The 17,968-nt window shown below is 37.7% G+C and overlaps 1 protein-coding gene and 1 long non-coding RNA gene across 2 annotated transcripts in view; one reads left to right on the top strand and one right to left on the bottom strand.

The window, feature by feature from the left end:
- Nucleotides 1–17,968, bottom strand: part of C20H20orf85 (chromosome 20 C20orf85 homolog) — a 43,723-nt gene that overhangs the window by 1,611 nt on the left and 24,144 nt on the right. The window contains exons 2-3 of the mRNA XM_035344066.1: nucleotides 2,304–2,382; nucleotides 1,170–1,268 (exon numbers count right to left, since the gene is read on the bottom strand). Of these exons, the coding sequence (XP_035199957.1) occupies nucleotides 1,170–1,268; nucleotides 2,304–2,382 (178 nt within the window). The remainder of the gene's footprint in view (nucleotides 1–1,169; nucleotides 1,269–2,303; nucleotides 2,383–17,968) is intronic.
- LOC118176810 lies at nucleotides 5,464–17,930 on the top strand. Its single transcript, XR_004755526.1, has 4 exons — nucleotides 5,464–5,584; nucleotides 6,058–6,167; nucleotides 6,979–7,045; nucleotides 17,801–17,930. It is a non-coding gene; the product is annotated as an uncharacterized LOC118176810 (long non-coding RNA).

Raw genomic sequence — 17,968 nt, 5'->3', positions numbered from 1 at the left:
TCTGAATATGTAGAGGGTGACCTAAATCACACCTAGCCCGTCTTCCTTGGCGCAAAAAAAAAAAAAAAAAAAAAAAAAGATTCTGAGGTGAAATTGAAATTCCAATTCCTCTTTCAGTATGCACCAGGCTACATATGCTACTTTAGCAGCTGATAACATGTGTGTGTGATTTGTAACACACACCATCATTGTGCAGCCAAGGCAAAGCTGACTGACTGAAATTGGATGCTTGAGACAAAACTGAAGAACAAGTAGCAGTAACAGCAGAAATGCTGACATTTAATTTCTCTGTCACACTCAGCACTTACTTTTTGGTTCAGTCTAATTTCAGTATAAGCTTTTATTACGTGCTCACCTTATCTTACCACCCTTGGAATCCTTTGAAATAAAGTTCAACAAGTAGGAATTTTCAATCTCTTTTCTTTCCTTAATCTTCCAAGTAGAATAACCTTCCTTTTTGTTAGTGTGCTCTGCTTCCCGTTTTATATGTTCCTCTCCCATTGACAATGATTTAGCCTCCTATATAGTTATTCAATTCAGTGGTGATTCTTACACCGTATATTTATGAATCAGACCAAGGTTCTCATTCTACTAATTTCCAACTGTGAGACAAAACATACATAAATCATACAATATAAAAGCAAATAGTTATGAATTGGCTCATTAGAACTTGACTTCTGCTGGCCAACTTAATTTGTGCCACTGAAGAGGATAGTGGCATCATCTCAGCCAAAAAGAATACTGTCTTACATAAAGCTAGAAAAATTGCTGCATCTTAACCAATAGTTACAACAGAGAGATCAGGTTATGATAAGCCTTGAAGTAAGATGTGTATATTTGAGCAATGAATGGTCAGCAGTCATAAACGGCTCTGTGAGCATTCTTCTGTAAGAAGCTGTACAGATGATTGTTCTGTTACTAGATGCCACAAAGGAGAGTACAAGGGAGGGGCTTTACAGAAAGATTACATACAGTGAAAGCTCTGGGAACTAACAACCAAATTCCTTGTCTTAAATGAATGCTTTTAAAGCGTTGCTTGTGTTGCAAATACAATTTACTCTGACCTTTATTTAAAGGCCCACTGCTACAAGACAACTAATTTTTAGAGCTCGCATAGTTTCTGAATACATGTATTGCTGTACTACAATTATAAAATCTAATTTTCTAACCTTAATATATTTTTCCACAGGGGTCACAGGTCGAATCTGCAGATGTTCTGGAAGCTGTATCTTGGGCATTGTTTTTTCTTTCTTTTCATCTTCAATCAACTGAAATAAAAATATCATTAAAAAAAAAAATACTGGTATCAATACCACTTCCCTCACTGCGGCATTTGTACACCCTGTTCTTTCCATCTAAAACAGGACTACTTAATGTAGTGCTTTAGAAATCACTGTAATGTACTTTTTGTTTTCAGAACGTGATATAATTCTGAATTTCAGATAACATGCAAGTACTGCTGAGCGATTCCAACTCTCTTGCACCACTGGTGCAAGACAGGCTAGAAAGATATCTTATGTATCTTATATGACCACAAAACAAAGATTAATAAATGATAATTTCACATGTTCACCAACAGTAACAATGTATAGAGTTTGTCAGCTTTACAGCTGTAGATCTATTAGCATTGTGCAAAGGTGGTATACGTGACAGACTGTGGTTATCAAGGATGGATGTTGAAGCCTAGAGAATCAAATATTTTAAAGGTGTTAACTTGGATGCCTACAGGAATTTTGAAAAATCCCAGAACAGTTTAAATACTTCTAGCTCCATGGTAAGTAAATTTATAACTTTATTCAGGGGATGCATCAATCCTGTTCTTTAGCAATTAAATATTGTGATTCCAAAGGTAATATCATGTGATACTATATTCTAATATCTAAACATCATCGAGAATAGACATCTCTCCAAATATTTTAGTTTGCTGTAAACTTCTCCAATGAAAATTTAATTAGCTAGAACCTTTTCCCCTTGATTTTTAATCTACCATATGGATAGACAAAGGGGAAATATTTTCCTGTCAGTGTGCATCTAGTACTTGTTAGCACTATTGGGAGTCATGCTTCTCAAGAGAAATATATCAGAATGTGTATAGCATATAAATTACCACTTGCCATATTTTGTTCAGGGGAAAGCTGAAACTTTGAACTCATCTTAAAGGTACTGCATTTGTTAACTGTGAACCTGACTTAGGAAAGCATACTCGTTACTTTTCTACACTTCTGTGCTCTCATCATGTTGTGTCCAGATATATTTGTGTGCAAGTAAATTTCATATGTTGCTTCTATACAATTCAGTTTTACCTCTGGAGGTGTTTTCAAGAATCCCCATTTGTGAGACCACTTTCTTGCAGCTTCTAGTTCGCTTTCAATGTATCTTTTCCTGAAATGGAGAAATATTTAAGACTTTGAAAGCTACCTTTTAAAAGGTAACAAACAAAATAAACAAACAAACCCAACAACTGTTGTCAAAAAGCACAGCAATAGGATGAATCTTTAGTCCTCTGCCTCAAAATAGCAAGTTATTTTATGCATTATCAATTCTCTGACTCAGGGATAAAGGTAAATATTTTCCATGATGAAATGGAAATGAAAAAATATGCATGAAGGTACTTCCTCACAGGTTATATTTACATTAGGAACTGGAGGAGGTCATGTTTGTTGTGACAGCTTTTTAGAAAGGCGTGAGACATAAGCACCGATGTGCTTTCATACACCTGCTTTTAACTCCATTTGCTGATGAAACTTCTTGAAACTTTGCCATGTACATCACTGAATAGTGATGCCCTCCCCTCGCCCCAGCCCAGCTCCCAGTTGCTCACACTGAGGGGCCAAGGGACTGGGGCAGCACTGGCTCCCCAGGGTCTGTTACCACTGCTTTGCCTCTCACACCTGAGGGAAAGAAAACCCTTCAGCTTTCTGAGGGTGTCGGGGGAATGGACACACACAGTATGGGGGACACGCAGCTTTTCCAATTCGCGTGAAATAAAAATATGAACAAATCCCTTCTCCCTGCGCTGACAGGGCAAAGCTTCCCGGAGAGGCTGCCTTGGTGGGACGGGGCAGCAGGGGAGGCCCGGGGCGAGCTGGGGCTGTTACCAGCAGGTGTCCTCCGCTACGAAATCGCGCAGCTGCGCCCCGTCGGTGCGGCGCTGCGCCATGGGGCCGGGCCGGGCCGTTGGGGCACGGCTTGGCGGGGCGAAGCCGGGCCGGGCCGGGCCGCGCTCGTGCCGAGGGCGGGCGGGAAAAGCGCGGGCCCGGTGCCGCCCTGCGGGTACCTCCTGAGGTGGCCTCGTAATCCACGTCTCGCAGGTGAAAGGCGAAAAATAAACACTCTGGGTTTCCTCGTCACCTTAAAGTCCCTCAGGAAAGCTACCTTGACGTTGCTAGTAATTTAATTTTATTCGTTATTATTTTATTTTATTTTTTAAAACGTCGCTCGTTGCGGAAACATGTTTGAGCTAAGCCGGTGAAAAGTGCGTGGAGTTAGCGTGTGTCAGAGGAGGAGGTGATTTCTGAACCCGCAGTTCTGCTGAGCTGGGTCCCCTCAGCAGAAAGCAAGCAGCTGGGTGCCCTGAGCTGCTAGGGGGCTTTGAAACCCCAGCAGGGGACTTTGGTCACAAAACCTGTGGTATTTTTAATTGTAATAGATGTGAAGAATAGTTGGAGCGTGCCATTTTTTATTCCAAAGAGAATCTGATTGTTAATGTGTCCTGTGTGTGCTACGAGGGATACTTTCTGCTTTCTAGGCTTTCAACCTGCTGTCTCTAGTCCTTTGGTGCTCTTGATGTGCACCTTGCTATACACATTTGATTTTTGGTGGTTGTAGTAGGGAATAGCATCAGTCTTGTGACAAACTGTCTGACCTCTTTGTCTTCAAGTTTCTCTTTACAAGCTACATGCTCATATTAGAAGATCTGAGAAAGATCCCAGTCCTCTTTATGGGTATGCGAAAACCTCCAAAAATATTTACAGCTTGTTAAAAGTTCACTGTGTTCCAATATATTAATATTTTTGGCTCTCCATCAATTTTTGAGGGGCTTTTATTTTCTTTCTGTTGCTTTATAAATTATTGCAACACTGAGTGTAGCCAAGCGGCTCTTTGTACTTAGGGATTTAAATAGTTGCCTGGCCCCTTTATGGGAATGGGTTTATAGTAACACTGTGAATAGTTAGGGTAACTTACTGACACCAGTGGACAATTATTATCCATCTTATAAAACAACTGCAGCAAGATTTTGACCCCTGAGCTGTATGGTTTATAGGTAGTGTGTTTGAATGCTTAGTTGCTGGATCTAAGTCTTTAAATACCTTTTAAATACATCTAGGAGTCACTTTAGACATAGCAAGAACTTCTGTCTGAATAAGAGGAAAAAAAACAACTTGTAATCCTAAAATAGTAATTAATACTGCTCTTCTGGGTTTCCAAAAATCATTAAACTATCAGCAAATAGAATATTTCACTTACATGCCATTTCTTGACTCTCTAATTGATAATTAGACTAGCAATTAGATCAGCTGGGTGTCCTATCACACCCATAAATGCTTACTCATTGTCCTATTTAATTAACTCCTGCTGCTTAGTCACATTTATCTCAGGAGCACTCTTATTACAGTCTGGATGGTTTCTGTGAAAATAAGTAATTTGCTAATGAAAGTAATCAAACTGATAGTTTACTATGTGTCAGGATTTAAACTGTAGTAGCATTTGTCAAGAGAGAATGAAACTTGCACTAATTTTGTGAAAACGGGACTGGATAATGTTCAGGGTTTCTCTTTTCATACGCAACTGATTATTTTTCAGGTGGGGTGATGCAAATAAGTTAATTGTTAGCTTTAGGTCTTATCAGGTTCTTATGAGCACAGGGCAACATTGAAACATAGGCAATGTGAACCAAGGAAGTGAAATAGGATTTTAATGAGCTACTAACTCTACAGAATGACTTAGGGATACATGTCCATTGAGATTCAAAGGTCATTTGCTGAAAGTCTGGGTCTTGTAGTTAAATACAGCAGCATTTGTCAACATGTGGCAAATGGTGAAGCAGATAATAAATCACTGAAGATACATGTTTAAATAGAATCAAGTCTAAATACTTGATGCCTTGTTTAAGGGCAAGCACTATTTGGATCTTCTAAGATGGGTAAACTAATGTGGCTATAATGCTTAATCCTAAGGCCATAAATGCTAAAATCCTACTGCTACTGCTTATTCCTCTTCCAGTTAGAAACTACCCAGTTATTTGGGTACTCAGTAGTACTGCTGTTGATCAAGTGAACCTTCAAGAACTTACAACCTGTGTGTAACACAAGAGTAGCAGATTGGCCTCTTGAGTTTTAGATATTCTTTCACCTGCCATAAGACATCATGCCACTGCTGTGGAATTGGCGTGTTTTGGTTTTTACAGACCTTTCGCTCCCTTCTTGCAGCAGATAGTACAAGTTGCTTGGAAGGAACAAAGTTGTTCTCTTTCAGGCTCTATGCAAGTATCTGCAAGTGTTGTTTATGAGCATCTAAACTTCCACTGAATGGGCTGAGATTGATGATTCCAGATTATACTTGTGCCCAAGTGCTATAGGTGCAGGTATAAAGTACATCACACTTGACAGTACTCTAAACCAGCTGTCTTGTAACTTTTAGCTTCAGTTATGAGGCCAAACCTAGGTCATGTCCTTAATTCCAGCATCATGTTATCAACTGCACAGATTTTTTTGCACTTAACTATTCTTGCTGGTAGAGATAAGAGTCCTCTGCCTTTCATCAGTGAATGGGTAGGAAAATTAAAAAAAAAGAAAAAGTTTTGTTGTAAATGGTATTTTGAGTATTTTTATATTTGCTGCTACTTAGCACATAAACATAAATTATTATTTTAAATTATTCAGCACAGAATTGTAATTAGATCTAAATTCTTGATCTCTTTACTAAGAGCTCTGCATTGTTCAGGTAGGAAGTATACCATTAAAAATAAAAGTACAGCTGAGAATTCTCTCTGAGAATTTTGGGATGATGTAAAAATCCATTGCTATTTCACTATTTTGCTCCCCTATGTACAGCAAGGAGAGTGCAGACAGAGGTGGCTTGGGGATCAGCAGCATGTAACATAGTTTGGGGGGACAGTCCCTGAGCAACTCATCTCTTTGGCTCAGCTTAGAGGAGGTTTTAGCGATGTAAGGACTTCCTGAACTTTTGGTAGCCTCAGGCCTGTAGCAACAGAAACGTGCCTGGGAGATTCTTCCAACGCTGTCTTCTCGTGCTGTTGTAATGGCATGCTTCATCATGTGCTGCAGCAACCGTCGCAGTGCATGGGAAAGCAAAAATATAAATGATAAAGCAGGACTTTTTCTGCCCTTTATGATCTGAAAGCTTACAAGTTGAGAAGTACTCGTCACTAAATGAACCTTTGAATAATGTACTTGTTTTCTGAACACTTTTCAAACTAGCAACTGTAAAGATTGAGTATAACAGAAATATGTTTCTTATGAGGAGATGAGCATTATAGATGTAATTCTGCTTGGAAACAGCTATGGCACAGGGGGCTGTGCAACTTCTATTGTATTGTGTCCTGCTGGCATAGATGTTGCTGCTGTGTTCTATCTAAGGCATTCTGACAGTGCAATGTAATGCATGTGTGATGGAAAGCACATGTTAGTGACTTGGGAATTGTCTCAGGGCTGTGCCACTATCTTGTATGTGACCAATAAGACCCACACGCTCCTGATGGGATTTGATTGTTGCTGTACATCTGGCAGCTCTGTGGGGGCAACTGTCAGTGCTCTGACTTGGCTGGAAAGTGCAAATATTATACACAGATGGGAGATAAAGCAGTGAGGGAAAGGAGAATGCTAATGTCCCTAAGGAAACTCACAGTGGTGTATACCAGTCCATATTCTCTGGTTTTATTTCTGAAGGCCTGCACTTCACACTATAAGCACTACCAGTTTTGCATTTACACACCTGAAAAACATTTTCTTCTTTCAGGTAGACACTAACCATCGATGCTTCTCTACTCTGAAGTGAAACCTCTGAAGACGAAGATGTTAGAAGCGTATGTATATCTATGCTTATGCTCTTCCGTTGAAAATGCTTACCAAAAATGTCAATTAGCAGTTTTGGGCAGTTCTGTACTTGTTGCTCCATGCTTCCATACTAAGTGTGGAAGCTTAATAGAGGAGATTGTAGAAATAACTTACATCTTTTGCTAACGTTACTAAATATTTCAGGTGTAGGAAGCTTGAGTGGTAAACTGCTTGTTTAGATTACTGTGATTTCTTTTAAGTAAACTAAGTCCTATTGACACTGGGTTCCGGCTTCACTCCAAAACCAAAACAAAGAAAATAAACACACCAACAAACAAACTCCAAACAAAAACAAGCAAACCCTGCTAAAGCGTGTACCATCAAGAATATGTTAATTGTAGTTCCTGGTTTACTATGTGAGAGGAATCCACGACTGGTTTAGACCTACTGTATTTTGTAGCCAAATTTAGAATGGCCAAGATCATGTTGTGGCCGTAATTATCCAACGACTTTTGAACAGTGTCTGGTGTCTCTGTTTTCCTAGTAAAATGTTTTCTGTTCTGTTTATGAAATATCACTCATAGCTACAGCTTTATGCAGATTTCTGTGCTTGAAAGGGATGAAAAATCTTTATTGAATTTAGATACTTGTCAATAATTCCTCAGTTTCTGTTTTTGAGAAGATTCATTGCTTTCTGGTTCAAAATAAAGATTTGCGTGAGATACCTCTTTCCATTATCCTGTATGTAAACACCTTTATGCCATAGTTGGTGGAAATAGTGTACATGCTCCCCAAATAAAACTATTTCCACTAGTGATATGGAGGGCTTTGGCATTTTAAAATTGGAAGACGTATTTGCATTAAAATTCCTTATTCGTAGGCATTCCCCCTGAGCACTGCACCACAGCTCCAGTTGCAAGGGGCTTGCAGGATGCTGCCTGATTGTGGTTTCAAAGATCGGGAACAAGACCACCACATATAGTCTCATCACTGTAAACAGTTCTTGTAAATGCCCATGTGCAATATGTGCCAGACTTCTCCCCCATTACGTGCTGGAGTACCTAGGCACAATATGAATTAAAGATGAAGTAATAAAGACATAATTTGGAATTTTGTTGCATTCTATAAACTGAAATCAAACTCTTCATGGTCTTTGAAAGTATTTTTTTTTCTCAATACAGTGCATGTTTCAAATCAGAAGAGCTGCCTTTTTTCTTTTCGCATGAAAGGCAGGGGGTCTAGGACATTTTAATAGCTTTCATATTCTACTCTGCAAATATATTATTGCAGCACAATAGTTTCTTTGCATGAGAATTGCTTAAATGATTCAAAATGGATTGAAAAATATATTTCAAGTTTTAATTTTATGCACAGAACATTAATGAGCAGTGCCCCTTAGAGACTTGCTGTCAGTTTAACATATTCACAATAATCTCAACACAGATGTTATTCCATCTAAATCCTTTTAGAGAGAAGAAACTAGTAATTTTTCCTTGGAGAACATCAGAAAATATATTATTGTTGAAATTACATTTTGATCCCAGAATGCTATGTAAAATGTCATTGCTAGGAAGAATAAGTAGCACATTGTTTCTGAGGTAATATGCACGTAAAACTTTTTTAAGCCTTTTCTAAATTTTAAAATAAGTGAAAATGTTGTTAGTCCCATGCAATTTTGCTTCCCTTGAGGGTGATTGTAGGTGATAATGGCTATGAGCATCTCATTGTGCTCTAATTTATGAGGGTATTTGGTTTTAGTTCAGATTTCTCTATTTGCAGCTATAATGTGATAAAGTTATTGCCTCTATTAGATGCATTTTTTCTGCTTTTCATCTGAGCACATGCATTAAAATACTTGCTAGGAAGAAAATATATACTTATAACAACCTTTTTCTTGGAAATGTTTGAAGTACACTTTCTGCTTTGTGTTCTTCAGTGTGCCATTGACTTGCTTTTTGGTACACTCATGTTGTACTCTGGTTTTGTATATCTTGAACTATTTTATATATATATATATATATATAAAATAGTTCTAATTAGACCAATCTAATTAGATTCTAATTAGTTCTAATTAGACCAATCTAATATATATATATATTAGATTGGTCTTACTAGAGTAAGGCAGGTGAGTGTTCTAGGAATTCTTCCAGGACTGCATAAATACAAGAATAATTCTTAAAGTTGTTGATCATCCATTACAAAAAGCAGGAGAATTACCAGTTGTGTTCAACGCAGCATTCCAACCCCTTTTTGTGAAAGACCTGCAGCTCCTGCAGGCGTTTTGTGGGGCACTGTTGACAGTAATAAAAGGTGCAGTTCATAACACATGAAGTAAGACCTCTGTTTCAAAGCCAAGGTCTGTTTTATGAGCCTTGATGCAGAAAATTGTATGGGAGGATGTCTTGCTGAAACTACAATGCAATGGAATACCCTTTATGCAAATGTATTTGTTTTGCAATAGCAGATAGCTTGATGTGAAATAGCTGTTCATTTCTCCGCTTTGCTGTTAAGAATGCTAAAGGGAAAACAACTGTTAATATGATGATATAAAATAGCTGCAAAACTGTAAGCAAACAAAAGTCTCAGATAGAATCTCCAAGTCCAACTGCTGGGTTAAATGGAATATATTTTATTTAAAGCTTAAAATGAACCCAAATCCAATTCAAATGTAAAGGTAATTCATATAATCCTACCACTAAATTTTTAAAATTACTAATGCATTTTTAATTGATTGAGCTTGTAAATATAAAATTTTGACATGCATTTAAATGTTAATTGAAACTTGTTCTAGATACACAAATATAAAATATTTTTTGTTTTTAAAGAACAAGGAATGAAGTACTTTGCCTACCCTTGTAGCAGATGGTTTTCAGCATGCATTAATGACTTTAAAGGTACATATCACTTACTTCGGGTTCACTAAGTTATAACAGTTGATAAGTTTGCCTTTATTGGTCACACTACTTGATCTTTTGTTTTTATAAATTTTTAAGTGTGTGGTTGGATATATTTGTACATCTTAGTCAGATGGGAACTTCTGGAAATAGGAAATATTTCTAATATAATCTGAGGATACTGTTTTCAGAGGGAGTCTATCAAAATTGTGAATTATTACTCTTGATCTGCGTAAAATGATCCAGAAGATCACGGGTTGGAAATATCAAACTTAACATATTAAACATGTTTGTTTAGTATAAATCTTGCTTTAAAAGTTGCACTACTTGATTACTTATTATATGAACTAAAGTTCGTATAGAATTTGGTCGATTAATACAGACTAATTTCTATAGCAAGAAGTCCATTTTCTGTACCAAGAAGTTCTTTTGGAAATACAAGCCAAACTGCATTAAAACTCCCTTGGAAAATGGTCAGTCCTCCCTGTGGTGGGAGGTCTTGCCAGAGAAAAGGCTAATGCCTAGTGCTAAGAAGACACTAAATCTTTTGCACTGTTTTGGTCCTGGATATCGAAAGGTGATTTGCTCTGTGCCTTCCCAGCAGCCCACAGAGGAGGTTTGCCCTCTCGTTGTAAAAATTCATTCTCCCACCAGCAGCCATAACTCCAGCAGCTCTGCACGGTCCACTTTCCGAAGTCTTCCATGTTTTCCCCTCTGAGCACTGCAGCTATGTCTGCATCTCTCTGCTACTAAGTCTGAAAGGATCCTACTGCTTCTAAAATATGGATGGAAGCTTATTATTAAAGAGAGATGTGTGCTCAAAGAGATAACAATTATCCTTTCTTTACTATGTGCTTTTAAGCTTTACTATCCAGACCAAGTTTAATCTTGTAGCAAAATGTTTCCATGAAAAGCATGATGATTTTATTTATTATTACTCAAGAAAATGAAATTTCCTAAGTATGTGGAAATGGCCATGTACGTCTCAAACAATGCTGGTGTGTTTCTGCATTGTAGAAAGCCGTGGCTGGTTTAACAGTTATTGCTACCTCTGTACCTTTCTGCTGCTGGACAAAGTAGACTGGCCTGTCATCTATGGAATGTTCTGTGAAAGATATTTTTTTGAAAAGATAATCGATATTAATGCCTGGAAGGCTGTTAGAATAAGCCCCTGCCTGGAGAACGCAATTCAGTTCCTCAGTAGAATACAAAGAGAAAGAAATGCATCCTGCAGCAATCTGTTGTGTTTTATTTTTTTTTATAGTAGCTGTGGGAGGTCATGGGATTTAAAATATTTACACTGTCATACTTAGGAAATCCAATGATCCTAGACATACTTAGTTGCATTCAGAAGACTCAATATTTAGACATATGCTCCATAAGTAATGTTGCCATAGTGAAGGATGACTGTACAGTCACTGTAGTAGAAAAACTAATGCAGAAATCAATTTAGTATTGATATTGAGAAAATATAGGATGTTGATATTGAATTTAGGTTAGGATTTTGCTGCTTTTTGCATATCCTAAACAAAGTAAGTTTTTTCTTTACAAATTTGGAAAAGGGCTTATTTTTTACCAGTAACTTTATTCAAGGTTTGGCAACTTTCTTGATCAGATTTGCCATTCTTTATGTAAACTGCAGCTGAAGCATAACCTGGATGGGTTCTTCCCTGTAAGGATAATGAATGTTTAACTAGGTAGTGTAACAAGATATATGCAGTCAAAAGATAGATGATGAAGCATCTTAATGTAGCTATAAGCTTTGGTCTAATGTATCTTTGACTAACCCAGGTTATGACATACAATTTAAAACACGTGTACCCCAATTCAATGAAACAGCTTTTCAGTAACATTTTAAATAATACCCACTCATGCAGGCTTTCAAATTAAAGTAATTATGGGGGAAGGGGAATCATAAGAACAGAAAGAAAGTTTACTCTTCCTCTTCATAGTGAAAGCAAATGTGTTTTTCTCCAGAATCTGCCAAGCCTGTGTTTTAATGATTTAACAGATGGAGTTGGCACATGTGAACCTGGAAGATGCATCTGTCTGATTTTTCCAGTCTGAGGATTTTTTAACTGCATTAATAGCACAGACGATGGTAAAATATCACCTCCCCAGGCTGCTTTGCTCTCCTAACACATAATGTCTTTTAAGAAAAAAAGTGATAGGAGACTGGGGTGAAGAAAAGGCCAGAGAAATGAGGATTTGAAAAGTTTAATATTTTCAGTCTTCACTGCATTAGGCTTTTAAGCCTCTCACTTTGATGAATTTTGTGTCTATGGTGTGGAAACGGAAATTCTACCCAGGCAGTTTTATCTGTGATCTCAGGGTTCTGTTAATTACTTGCTCTAAATAAATAAACAACATTTAAATAAGGAGACTGATAACCACTAGCATTTTGTCCTTTATGATTTAAATGACTGTGATTTAGTATTGTACTTCGTTTGATATTTTTTGCTTTTTTCTGTTAATTTTTGCAAAGGTTTTCCTCATGTATAACTTCAGGTGTAGGAATCTCATTTAATCACTTGTACTGTTCATTCAAGCAGATGTGCGAATGCTTAATTGTTTTAACTGTTTGAACGAGGGCCCTAACTTGAATTTATTTATTTTAGGGTGTAACCCTTAGCACTCAGCCAGACTTTCTGCTGAAATCAATGGTAGGGCCACCAGTGTAAGAGCCTGAAGGCCATGGGTTAAAGGCCTCAGTAGTGTGTGGGAGTTGACTAAAATTACAGCCCCTTTATAATGCTTCTGCAGACATCTTCTAAGGGGAGGATTGTCCATGGACTGGATCAGGCATCTTATTCAGATAGCATTTCTGTAAGCTGTCCAGCTGGGTACGCTAACATTACAGCAAGCTCTTGTGAGGATGTGCCCAAAGGAGGGCACCAAAGATGGTGAAGGACCCGGAGGGCAAGACTTACAAGGAGTGGCTGAGATCTTTGGTTAGTTCAGCCAGAGCAGAGGAGGCTGAGGGGAGGCCTCGTGGCAGCCTGCAGCCCCCTCATGAGGGGGAGAAGAGGAGGAGACAGTGCTGGTCTGTGCTCTCTGCTGACCAGTGACAGGACCAAGGGGAATAGCATGGAGCTGCAACAGGGGAAATTCAGATTGGATATTAGTAAAAGGTTCTTCACCCAGAGGGTGGGCAGGCCCTGGAACAGACTCTCCAGGGAAGTGGTCACAGCACCAAGCCAGCTGGAGCTCAAGAAGCATTTGGACAACGCTCTTAGACTTGTTTTAATTTTTAGGTAGCCTTGTGTAGGATCAAGTTCTTGTGTGTGCTTTCCAACTTGAGATATCCTATGATTCTATAGGATATGGAAGGGCTTTTCATCCTATTTTCAAACAAAAATGTTGTGATAAAATATAAATTAAATTAATCTGTAGTGTGCTATGAACTGTCCTTTAACAGCATATATTTTTTTAGTTCATTTCAACTTTATCTTACAACTTCTGGGAAAGAAGAAAATGGAAAGAGGAACAGCTCTCATTGTTGATGAAATTAGCACAGATACGTTTTTTTTGTGTTGATTGAAGCCTATACATGGAGATTTTGGAATAAAAGAATCCAGGATAAAGCAAAGCTTAATGAGCTAATGTTATGAATTGCATGTTAATGTAATCCTTCTCTGGGTTTCTGCTCACTTTTAGACATCATTTTTCTATCACTGGAAAAGAAAACCTATCAAGCCGGATGTTTTCACCCGTTCCGGAAGTTCTAGGTGTTTAATGCTCTGAGCATGGACAGTGACAAAATACCTTAAAACATCAATCATTGTTTTTAGACAAATGCACACAATAGATCAAAAGGCTTTTGCTTTTCTTTTGCTTTTCTTTTTGCTTTGTATTAACTGAAAGATTCAATGATATGAAGCTGTGTTATCCTCCCGTGTGCTATATATATGCAAACCGCAGCAGGTCAAACACCAAGGCTGCCTTCACTTTCTTTTCTAGTCCCAGTTAGAAGTAGTTAGCTTGCTGCTTTCTAAGGCTGAAACCTTAAGCTTTGACGTTACAGTCCTTGGGGAGACAACACTTGCTGAAATGACAGCAACTTTCCCTAAAAGCTTTAGATGAACTTGAGAAATGTCAGGTTCTGATTTCTAGGTCACTGAAGCTGGTGGAAAATTTGGCCCTATTTTAACCAACAATTCATCCAACAATTCTGGTGAGCAGTAATAAGATTTCTGAATTCTCAGGCAACTAGGTGTTGATATGAAAGTTAATAAGGAAAAGTGCATTTAATTTTCCTGTCCAAAGTCATAGGGTTTAGAAAGTGAAGAACTGTCAAAACCAAATACCTGATTTAGCTTCACTGTAAATTTTTCACAGCAGGAATTTTGGTTGTTGATTAATGAATGTGACATACATTTTTTTTTGCCTATACTGAGAATAAGCAATAATCTTCTGTCCATTAAACAGTGCATTGCAGTTTTTTTTTTCATTTATTCTACATCTATGTAGAGGGTTTTCTTTTGATGAAAATGGAATTATTAAGCAATGTTCCAATTTAAAGCCCAAAGATGTCAATGAAATGACTCACTTCTGTACAAACTGAATGAAGTTCTATTATAGCTAGGAAACAAAAGATCAAAAAAAAAAATATCTGATGACAGATGACATGACAGTTTGTCTTTCTTGTGGTTCGCACTATAAGAAGCACGTAACAGCAGAGACATTGGAGTCCTCATTCAAAAGAGAAGCTATTTGATCATGGGCAAGAATTGAACTCATGAACTCAGAATTTTCTGATACTTAAATTGTATTTAACATGTTTAACGTGTAGTGAAGGAAACTCTACATTGCCTTCATTATCTGCAGGCCTTGCACTAAGAGGGTGGGGAGGGGTGTTGTGGCTATACCTGCTTTTGGAGATTGGGCACCAGATACATGACTGTCTATATTTTTCTTTTTACTTTTGTAATGGTGCATTTTATGAGTCCTGTGTAGAGGTTTCATGGGTACTCCAAAGACTTTCAGAGAGCAGTAGGAGTACTGTGTTATAGAACTGGTTAGGCATAACGTAGTTGATCCATTTTAATGAAGGAGATTATGTTGATTCAGGAAATAAATATTATTTCACAATGAGTGGGACTAGATCTCTTTCCTGTCTGGCTGAGAGATCCTGAAGGTTGCTATAACTGCAGTTTAGCCTGCCTGCTTGTAGTTACATCTTTTTGAATGTCATGGCTGGGTTTTGATCAGGTCCAACAACATGTCACAAAATTAAAGTGCAGTTTGGTAGCTCTTTATTTAGGATTTTTGATAGATTTTTGAGTGAATAGATGCTTTAAAATATAACACATGAAGCATGATGGGCTGGATTTTTTATTATTATTATTATTTAAATTCTAAATCATGTAGTTGTTACAATGGACAATTTTAGTCACATATACATGTCAAAATCACTTCATTCAGACCATTTTTGGAACTAAATTATAAACATCTGTCAAAAGTTTTTAATTCTTTGTGTATCCATGAAATGTGCCATTTCAATTTCTATGGTATGAGAGATTCATCTTCTTTCTGAGTCAGAAGAGGAAAGCATTGTACCAGATTTCTATTATAATTCTATGCATAATAAATCACTGTTTTCTGTAGTTCAGCACAAGCAGCCAAAAGTATGTACTTACAATCTTGGGTCAAATGTAATAATTGCTTTAAAGATTCATGACCTAGTTGTACGTTGTTTGTCATTTAGTTGTGCTGTAATAGTTCTGATACTTCCATTGTCAACAGCTGCCACTGGATCCACTTACAGAGAGATCTGTCTGGCTGCCCCTAACACTGGTTAGAAGATGGACGTATTTTCACATACTGGTTTTCTGGTTGAAGTTAGTGAGAAATGTGTGTGTCTATGCAGAATTCTGAATGCTGATATTTGAATTTCCAGAATGTTCCTGACTTTCCATCCTTTGCAAAATATATATTTGTATATGCTGCATCCAGCTTGGCACAGAGGGATGCATGTGTTTCTGTGAAGTGCTTCATTTGCTTGGGCTAGATGGGTCCTCTGTATATATGCCATTAGTACATGTTCTGCAGTTAGTACATGCTCTCCCATAGATGTAATTGCCTGATATGTATTCCTGCTTGCTGCCAAAATACTTTTTCTCTAACTTTTATGGGATACCATCTTATTCCTGATGTCTTCCCTGTAAGTAAGTGCAGGGATACTGCCTTTACACGCTAATGAACACACAGTGCTGCTGAGCACAAGCCACCTTCCCTATAGACCATATTCAAAGGCTGTTTTGGCTACTGGTCTCAAGACAACCATCAGAAATCAGCTAGAATTTGCCTGCTCTTTTGCATTGTACTGACTTGACACAGTACAGGTTGACTTTACACCAGCAAACATACTATTCAAAGGAGTATAGTTTATTCATCTCAGTGGAGGGAGGTTATAATGTACACCAGTAGAGCATCTACCAGTCTTCGTGGTCAAATTTCGTGGCAAGTTGCATCAGTTTCCATGACTTTGTCTTTGGTTTTCTAAAATAACTGTATTGATATTCCCAGGGAGGACTTTCTGGGAAGACTGTTGAAACCTGGATTTTCAGATGAAACGAGGACATGCCTTTCAGTGATTGTTTTTCAGCCTTCACGTTGGCCTCTAATGTTTTGACACTGTTCAGGTGCTTTGCCTTCATATACCACAGAAAGATTACTGTGTGTTTCTTTTCTATAGTTTGTGGGATCCTGCCTCCTTATCCACAGTACACCATGGTATTAGTGCAAGACTTCAGCTGTACACTTTTGCCTAGTTCAAGGCAGAACAAAAAATTGTTCTCTATCACTTTTGTTTGTTAAAGTCACCTTTTGTACTGTGATTTTGCATTAAGCCTGTCAGCTGGTGGTGACGTTCTAACTCACCATCACACAAAAACACTTCCCTATCTCAGGAACTTTTGTCCTAAAGCAAAGAGAATGGAGTATCACAATCATGTGGTCATAATTCTGACTTCTGTTATCTATTTCCATGAAATTTGAAGACTGTGTATTGTCTATGTATTTAGATGATAATGACTAAAAGAATAATATCAAAAAATGTACAGGTACATGTATTTCTATTTCCAAAAATCTGTTTGGAGTAGATGCAGATACCCCATCTGTACTGACTGGTAAAATGTGAACTCTGATCACTTAAGGGAGAAAGTGCCTCGTTGTTCTGAAGCTGTCTTGTCTGCTTCCTTCCATCTTCTCAGCATCATCTAGTCTTGATGTCCCATTTGAGACACATTTTTCAGCCAATGTACTTCTTGGGATTGATTCTCCATTTCCTGCTCTGTTGTATAATTTACGTGCCCAATTTTGCACATCTAAAAATTAGATATGTAGATGGCGTGAGCTTTCAGTTCATTCCACTTGTTCTGGACAATTGAACATCCTAGGATTTGCCACCCTTTGGTGGTACCTGTTTTTTTTGACAATGAGAACTTAGACAATCACCTTCAGATAGATTCATAACTTCTGGTTGAGGTTGTGTGTGATTAGCCTTACTTTTGCTATCATGTAAAATTATAAATAGGAGGGTTTCTTAATGCTTTTGCATAGTTTTAAAAAAGATTTGAGACAGTGCAGAATCAAACACATGTATTTCGATATTCTTATTCTAATTTATGCAGAATGAGGCTCTTCATTTTTTAGTGAATCGGGAGAATACTGAGAAACTTGTCTTCAGAAACATTAGAGTCCCGGAAAGAAGAGGATGCCAATTTTCTGCAAACACAGGACATTGAAAATATCATTGCATTAACCATAGCAAATATCACTAGAACTGTTTGTTTTGTTAATGCCCTTTTGTATTTTAACAAATGGCTGTAATAATTTTCTTCACAGTTTTAAGGTTTGATTAATTGGTTCATTGTGTTCTTTCTTCAGAAGAAAACGTGTTTCTGATATCTCTTGGCATGAGTGACATATGGGTTCAAGCTGAAACGATGGAGCATCCATTCACTTAGCAAAACAAAAATATGACTTGGCACTCTGCTCTTCTCTGCTACTATTCCAGCCAAATTTCAATTGAAAGAGTGATGTGAGGTTTTTTGT

Source organism: Oxyura jamaicensis, chromosome 20, assembly GCF_011077185.1.
Source record: "Oxyura jamaicensis isolate SHBP4307 breed ruddy duck chromosome 20, BPBGC_Ojam_1.0, whole genome shotgun sequence".
NCBI lineage: Eukaryota > Metazoa > Chordata > Aves > Anseriformes > Anatidae > Oxyura > Oxyura jamaicensis.
Note: the sequence above shows the minus strand (reverse complement) of the source record. Positions and strands in the feature narration are given on the sequence as shown.